We start from the raw sequence: 8,157 nt of genomic DNA on the forward strand, positions 1-8,157 counted from the left end.
TCTCCCAGTCTTATTAGTGTGGATTTGTGAAGTAGGTGTCCAGTGGCACAGTCCTGAGAGGGGTTCAGATACAGGCCAAATTTAGCCCAACCCTTGACCCCTCCAGGGCCACCTGTCAAGATTCAGCAAGCAATCCACAGATGCTGTGCTTATAGTTGCCTCAAAAAGCCACACCAGGAACTGAGGCCAGCTGCCTCCCATGTGAGTCTAAGCGCTGCTCAGCAAGATGCATCTGACTCGCTGAGGACACACCTGGATGTGGCTTGGGTGGGGCCCAGGTTGGGGCTGGCAGGGTTTCCAGGAATCCTCTGGGCGAAGCGACCTGTTATCCAGTTTGATGACGTCACATCTATGGCGGCACTGTGTCCGCACACTGAGAGTGGGGAGGGCTCAACGGAACAATGGATACCGCCGGCAGTTCTGTACCGAGGGAGTCTCACCTCGACCCTCTCTCCGACAATGTCTCCTTGTAAATCCCTCGTTCCCCTCACACGCAGCCGGGTCGGCACTGGTGCTCAAAGCAAGCAGGTCTGTCGCCGCGAAAATCCGCTCAGGGACGCGGTCCCTTTAAGAGGCGTCTGCCGCTGCCGCAGCCTCTGTCTCAGCCGCTCGAGACCAGGTCGCCCCAGGTCCTCGCCCTGTCCTAACTTCTGCCATTGAGAGTGCTTTCTTGGATTTCTCTGTAGTTGTATGGCTTGTTCATCTAGATCCCAGACGATTTTTCTTTGCTGCAGCTCCTTGTTTCCGTCACAACTTTGATTTGGTCACCAGAGGGATGAACAGAGCCTTTATCGTCTACGCCATTTTGAAGCACTCCCTGTACCTCATGGTACTTTGATTATTAATCCAGCCATAAGAACTTAAAAAGTTAGGAGAAAAATTATTTTTTCTGCCTCCACAGTTTTGGCAAGCCAGACAGAAGAGAATGATCAAATTCATTACAAAGGTACATACAGGGGTTCCATAAGAATATGAGACTCACGGAGGCATTGGGCAGTTGAGGTTTATATGCCATTCCGGACTAAAGAAGGGGAGGCAGGGGTCTTGAATTTTAAAAGGGATATAGGCAATTCACAAGTAGATAAGAAAGAGCAAACATGTGGTACAAGGGTCTCGTATTCTTGTGGAACTCCCTTAGGTACATATGTAATGAATTTGGTCATTTTTCTTCTGTTAATTTAATCATTGGCACAGCCAAAACATATAAAGGTAAGAGTAAAATTATTTTTTTCTGCCACCACACATATGGGATTCCAGTGGCATCACATGTTAAAGTCACAGGATTTCTGATTGTCTGAACAATGACTTATTATTCAGGCTCTTCAAAACTGGAGAGAGGGGGAGGAGGAGAGGGAGAGAGGAGAGAGAGAGAGAGAGAGAGAGAGAGAGAGAGAGAGAGAGAGAGAATGAATTATCTTCTTGAATCAATCACAAATATCACAATAAAGTTACTCAGGTTTCAGACTTCACTGTGCATCACAATCACCAGGATCCCTTCCTGAAAGCAAATTGTTTCTGCTTCTGGGACCTTCCCTTTCAGATTTTAATTCATTTGGAGGGCAGTTCTAAAGCTACCACATTCTCAAGGATGTGGTCATGGGACTGACCACACTTTGCAAAAAGCTGAATCTAATGGTTAAAAATGAGGATAAAGGCATGCAGGAGACAATCATCTAGAAATTAGAGCATGAGCTTTAGGTGCCTTACTGGGCAGTAAGTAAACAGAGAAAGGGAGCAGGTGAATAGCTATACCTTGGTCTGGATGGGGGCTTACTCATCTACTAATTTAATAAGTATTTACTGTATGTGCATATGGATGAGGCACTGTGCTAGGCACTGGGGATTACCGGAGGAAACAAGACAAATGAGGTCCCTGTCCTCTTACTGACATGCTTTCTTAAAAGTCTCCATACCTACCTGTTAAAATTGCTGTGGCTGCTCAGTCCTATAGCCCCAAATGCGCCAATGATTCCACTGAAGGAAGGTTCTCAAACACAAGAAAGGAGAATAATAGAAGCCACGGCTATTTTGTTTTTTTCAAGACTAACCCTCTAAGAGATTCTGCAGCTGGAATTGAAGGCTTTCTCAGCCTTTCAGAAGCAGTACAGAACACACTGGAGGTGCTTCCTACCTGGTATGGTTTGAGTTATGGGAGGGTGTGAGAGAGCAAAGCCTTCCCAGAGAAAGCCCTGTCAAGGTAAACATCTCTACAGCCCTGGTTAACCAAATGCCAATGTCCCCAGGAAAGAGCATCCTACAATGATACCGTGTGCTATCCCTGCTCCAGTGTCTCACTGGACAACCAGGCATCCTGCCAGACCAATGTTCCTAAAGCACAGATTGGATGGTGTCACCACTACCCCAGGATAGCATCTAAAGTACAAGGCCACGCATTTGAGACCCTCTGTACTTTCTCTGCCTCCCCTACCCAGCTCCTGTGATTCCCTGAACCCACTTTACTGTTTTTCTCCTTCTCAAACTTTTGTTAGATATCCTTCCTCTGCTGTTATCCCATGTGCCCTCCCCTTCCTACCCATTTTTCTGGGCCCAATTCCAAAGGCCTCCAGAAGCTGTGAACCTCTTGGCAAGGAGGGCATCTATCCTCTGAATTCTTCTGCACAGCCCTTGTGTGCTTTTCACACAATTAAAAGTGCCTTCTTGACTACATTAATTTATCTTCCAAGCCAGGATGTGCTCTTCGAGGATAAGGATTGCTTTTATTTATTTTTTAAATACCCCTTCTCGGAGCCTAACCCAGTGCCTCAGTAACTACTTCTGGAATGCTTCAATGGTGAGTTTTGATTCTATCACAGAACTCATCATATTTTGTTGTATTATTATAATGCATTGGTCAATTACAATTCTACTCCAAAGGCCACGCTAATGAAATAGAAACAACTCTCTGATATGAACCTAAAGACGAAGTATCTATCTATATAATATATGTTATGCATTGGTTTTGGGAGAGCCTGGGGAGATCTGGGTATTTTAACTACCTCTACCCCTTCCATGACTTCACTCCCACCTCCTCCAGCCCCACCCCACTCACTCTATCTCTTTCATCACCTCCACTCCATCCCACTCCTATTCACTTTAGCCTTTTAGGTGTCCCTAGGACTTTCACTTCCAAATTCTTTCCAGTCTTTCCCATATTCTTTCAGACAGGGAGAGGTAGTTCTTTCATTATTCCAGCTGCAAGATGCATCTGGTTGCAAGGTGTATCCCTCAGGCAATTTTGGGAATGCCAAGGCTACCCTAATATCCAGAGTGATGATTCTGGGTACTCATGAGCTAAACAAATCTATAATTAATACAAGATCTGGGATATTTGGGCAAGTTTCAACTATATAACAGCAGCTTCCAGCTCAAACACAGAGATTGTATGTTCTTATTTTTAAATTGATCTATTTTCCTGTTTTTTTTTTTCCCTACAATATAATGGATTTTAATGTTTTAGTGATTGTTTATTTACACAGAAGGGAGAACATTTATTGAGTACCTTTAGGTGCCAAGTACTGTGCTAGATACTTGAAATATGAACTTCATCTTATCTTCACAACAACCTTAGGAGACCCATTGTTCCATTTCACAGATGTAAAACTGAGGTCAATAGACATTAAGTGATTTTCTCAAAATCACGCGGTGAATTTGTGGAGATAGAATTCTGTTAGTCCTTTTAATAAAAGCTAATACTCTTTTAATTATAGTATGCTGTACCCTCAAGTTAAACCCAGAAGTTGATTATACTTCATCTTCTACTTCAAAATAGAGATCACCAAAAAGATGTAACCTCAGAAAAAAGAACTTTTTACATTCGTAAGAAAAAGAAGCATCACTGGGCACCAAGAGTGCCACCATCGTTGATCTCAGGATCTCAGTTGTTGGCGCAATTTTCCTAAAAAGAGCACTGAATTGACTCAGTATCATGTATTACCTGCTCAACCAACACAGCACCTCTTTACACCATAGCATAATCACCAAAAATAACCAACTATTAAAATAAACTCACAACCTAATAGGTTACTTGAAGTTTCTTTCTAGAAAATAGGCGCATGGTACAGTGGAGCAAAAACAGAAGACTCCAGATTTCACAAAGATGTCTAGTTTTACATTTTGATAACATGTCATTGAACTGGCCATACGGTTAAAGTAAACTATCAAATAAACAATAAAGGATAAAAGTATCCTGTAAACAAGTAAACATGTTAGTCCTTCCCCTTTAAGAATTTTAAATACGGTCACATCTATTCATTCAACAAACATTTATTGAGCACCAACAACTGTGCTAGATGCTAAGGAATATAACTGTGAACAAGATAAACCAGGCTCCCACCATGACTGGACACTGCTGCTTTAAATATTCTTGCTAACTACTTGTTCTCTGCTAATATTTTATTTGGGGGAGAGTCAGAAGTACATGAGGCCTCTTCTGAAATACTTTTAAAGTTTCTTTATGGCAAACTCGGTAGAAATCTCAGTTAAATTTATAGAAACAAGAGATGGCCTGGAGTATCTTTTCAACAAGCACATTGAAGGCTGAGTTAGCTTTCAAGCCATATGTTGGAGGGCTACCAAAGAGGCAGTTTAGACCATTCGGGTGCGCTTGTGGGTTGGAGAGTCTGAGATGCCATCACTGCACTGGTCCGAGGTGCGTTTGCGCGTCCCCTCAATGTCCAGGCGGAGGGCCAGTTCTTCTGAGTCGTTGGAGTTCAAGCCGTCCTCAAGGATGCTACTTTTTCGGAGCCCGCCACTAGAGTAACTGCTGGCAACGCCACTGGCTTGAGGCGGGGAGCCGGGTGCTCCAGATCTCACGCTGATGCTTGCCATGGCACCACTGAGGCCATGCAAGGCGACAGCCTCGTGGAAGGGCTGCAGGTCGACGTCCACCGACGAGCTGGATTCGGTGGCCGTGGCCTGGCTGGGGGCTCCGGTGGGTGGCTTGGGGGCCAGTCCTAGGGGAGCGAGATGGGGAGGAACAGGGGGCACTTTGCCACACAGGAAGCTAATCAGGTCTTCTCGGAGAATGGTGCTCCGGCCCTTCTTCGCCCACTCCAGCACATCTTTCATGCGACGCTGGTGGCCAACCTGCACACCCAGGTCAAAACTTCTTTGGTGGGCATCCCCGCTCTCTTTGTAGAGGCTGGTGACGGCCATGGCCGCACTCTGGAAGGGGTCCCACATAGAGAGTTCTGGCTGTGGGCACCCCGAATCCTTGTAGAGCTGGGCCACTGCGGTGGCCGAGATCTGAAAGAGGTGCCACAGCCTCTGCTGCTCTCTCTTGAGCCCCGCTGCCTCAGCGGTCGCCTCGTCCTGCAGCTCGGGGGGCAACTGCTCTTCCTGCTCGGCCTCGGCCAAGCACTGGCGCTCCCACTTGGAGAACCAGTGTTCCGCGACCCCGGCCTCGCCCTCCTTCGGCTGCTCCTCCATCCTTCTCCTCCTGGCCGCTGGCCTCCTGCTCCGCCTTCTCCTGCTCCACCACCGCCACCTCACCTCCTGCTCCGAGCTCCCCTTCTCCTTCTGCGGCCACCACCTCCTCCGCGTGTGCCGGCGGCGGGTGATCGGGCAGTGGGAGGGGCCCTGCGGCCAACTGCCGCGGTGCGCTGCCCGCTGTCTGGGTGCTCGCCCCCCCCCCCCCCCCCCCGCCTGGTCGGCCCCCAGCTACGCCGCGGAGATAACTCTGCAGCCGGCGCCGGCGCCGCCTCGCTGCCACCTTCCGGCCCCACGGTCCGCTCCTACGGCCCCCCCATGGCGCCGCGGCCTCCCCGAAGCTGCCGCTGCCGCCGCCGCCGCCGCCACCGCCTCGGTCACCGCCGCCGCGGTCCCGCAGCTCGGCCCCAACCCCCTCTCCGCCGCGGCCGCTACACCTAGAACTCAGAGGGAGGCCAGCTGGAGTGCTGCCTCAACACCGCGCTTGCCTACTGCTTGGCCCCCTTTTCACACATTTTTGAGACTTGTCGACTTCATCCAATGAGCTGATCAAATTTTACATCCTATGTTGCCAGAGAGGATTATGGGGCAACTTCACAGTGTCGATCACATCCAGGGCGCCGATCCGGGAAGGCCAGGGGGTAGAGTGGAAGGAGCACAGACCTCGTGAATAGGCAGGCATTCTGAATCCCAGCAATACTCTCCACACATTAGGTGCCCAAGAAAAGTGTTTTCCGTGAATCGAAGCAATACCTTGTGGAGAGAAAAAAAGATCATATCACACGACCCCTCCTCTCAGCCCCCCGCACGTCTTGGGTCTCAGTTTCCCCAAGTGCCCAATGAGATTGTTGGATGAGGTCACTGGAAGGTACTTCCAGTCGTGATTTAGAACTTTACTTCTGTCCCTGCAAAGCACATCCTCCGGGCTAGTTGCACACTTAACCGAATTCTAAGTCGCGCTCCGAAATGGTATTGATTTTTTTTTCCTTCGATATTTTTGCAAAGTCTTTTTGTCAATAAAAAACGGGTTGAGGTTTTCTGTGTGATCTACTTTCAACTATTGAAAATTCCAAGATGAAGAAGTAAGAGAAAAGAAAGAAAATGAAATCCCAAACACGAGATTTTCTGCTCTAGTGTAAAATTCAGTACTTTTTAGGAAAAAAAAAAAAAAACTTTCACTAATTTCCAACACGCTAAAAAGTCTAGCTAGTTAAAACATCATAATAATACAAAACTTAAGCTTAAAAAGATATATGATACTAAAGTCTTTTTCCTTGAGTTCAATAACAACCCCCTTTTTCAGTGGTGACAATTCCACAGCAAACTGTGTCCAGAAGAAAAATTAGCACTGAGCCAAAATAACATCAAAAACGGGAGGAAAAAACATAATAATTTTTTGAATTTAGAGAAAAAAGTTAGAATTCAGTTTTTGTAGAATATTTGCTAAGTCTCCAGAAAGCCTTACAATTTAGATAAAGAAAGCTAAATCTTCTAGCAAAATGAGTTTGTTTAATAATTCCCAAATATGAAAATTAGTCTTTAAAATAAAATGATCTGATAATTAAGCTTTATCATCATCCTTTAAAAAATTACATGTTTCCAAAATATGAAAGAGAGGAAGAAGAAGAAGAAGAAGAAGAAGAAGAAGAAGAAGAAGAAGAAGAAGAAGAAGAAGAAGAAGAAGAAGAAGAAGGGATTGTGCGCTTTCTCAGCAAACTGGGCTTTTTCACGATTCATTAAACCCTTTTTCCATATGTGTAATTGGACTCTTCTCATTTACATAAAGGAGGGACGAGGCAAAAGACCTAAGATCAGCCCAAAAGGAGAAATACATTTCTCATTCTATGTTAAATAATACTGTAGACGAAAACTCCAAGAAGGCAGAGCTCCCCCCACCTCTCCGCCCCAAACACACAACCCACATATACCAGCCCTGAGATAGTTCATGGCCATGGGAGTTAGCGGGTTTGCCAGAGCCTTGAAGATTGCCCTACACACAGTGCCTCACAGTACTTATCGGGAACATGTTTTTATTTTATCTTCTCTAAGTAAAAAGCTTAGACTGAAATGACTGACAGTAGAGCACTGTATCCTATTTTCTCTTCTCATTTCTGATTGGCTTTAAAAAAAAAAAACAAGAAGAAAGACGGCACTGTCTTTGAAAGAGCACAACCCTCTGCTTGGGCTTGAGTTGTCTGGCTGGTATTCTCCTTTCAGTTGGATTCAGCACCTGATTAATTAGTTAATTAGTACTTAGAGCTGACTAGCCCCGGTCGGCAATTTTCATGCCCTGCATGGTGAAATGTTGAATCCAGCATTGAAATTTCTGTCGCACACCCTAATTATTATCACCCCACTACTTTTAAAGCCATTGCACCAAATTATTATAATAGACAGAGCCAGACAACTGTGTGGGAATATGTTCTTTCTGAGAAATAATGGTAGACTTAATCAATATTTTTCACTGTTGCCCTTAACACATTTAAATAAAACAACTGAATGGGAAAAATTCTAATTCAATTAGCCTCCAACTTCTTCCATAGAGAAAATGATTTTATATGGAAATATGTTAGAAAAAGCACACTAAAAAATTGTAATGTTTCATCCATTTCTCAGATTGCAAAAAATATGTTTACAAGATATCATATCTGAGAGTAGTATTTGTTCCTATGTGTCTAAAGTGTCAGGAATTTTTTTTTAAAAAAAGAATAGAAAATAGAAACAAAACAA

At 45.2% G+C, this 8,157-nt stretch overlaps 1 protein-coding gene across 1 annotated transcript; it reads right to left on the reverse strand.

Annotated features, from left to right (window-relative positions):
• Window positions 1-4,285: 4,285 nt before the first annotated feature.
• On the reverse strand, window positions 4,286-5,526 carry HAPSTR2 (HUWE1 associated protein modifying stress responses 2). The gene has a single exon (XM_039874602.1). It carries the CDS (start codon window positions 5,425-5,427, stop codon window positions 4,585-4,587), a length of 843 nt encoding a protein of 280 aa, XP_039730536.1. The 5' UTR covers window positions 5,428-5,526; the 3' UTR covers window positions 4,286-4,584.
• Window positions 5,527-8,157: the final 2,631 nt, after the last annotated feature.

Source organism: Pteropus medius, unplaced genomic scaffold, assembly GCF_902729225.1.
Source record: "Pteropus medius unplaced genomic scaffold, Ma_sr-lr_union100, whole genome shotgun sequence".
Classification (NCBI taxonomy): Eukaryota; Metazoa; Chordata; class Mammalia; order Chiroptera; family Pteropodidae; genus Pteropus; species Pteropus medius.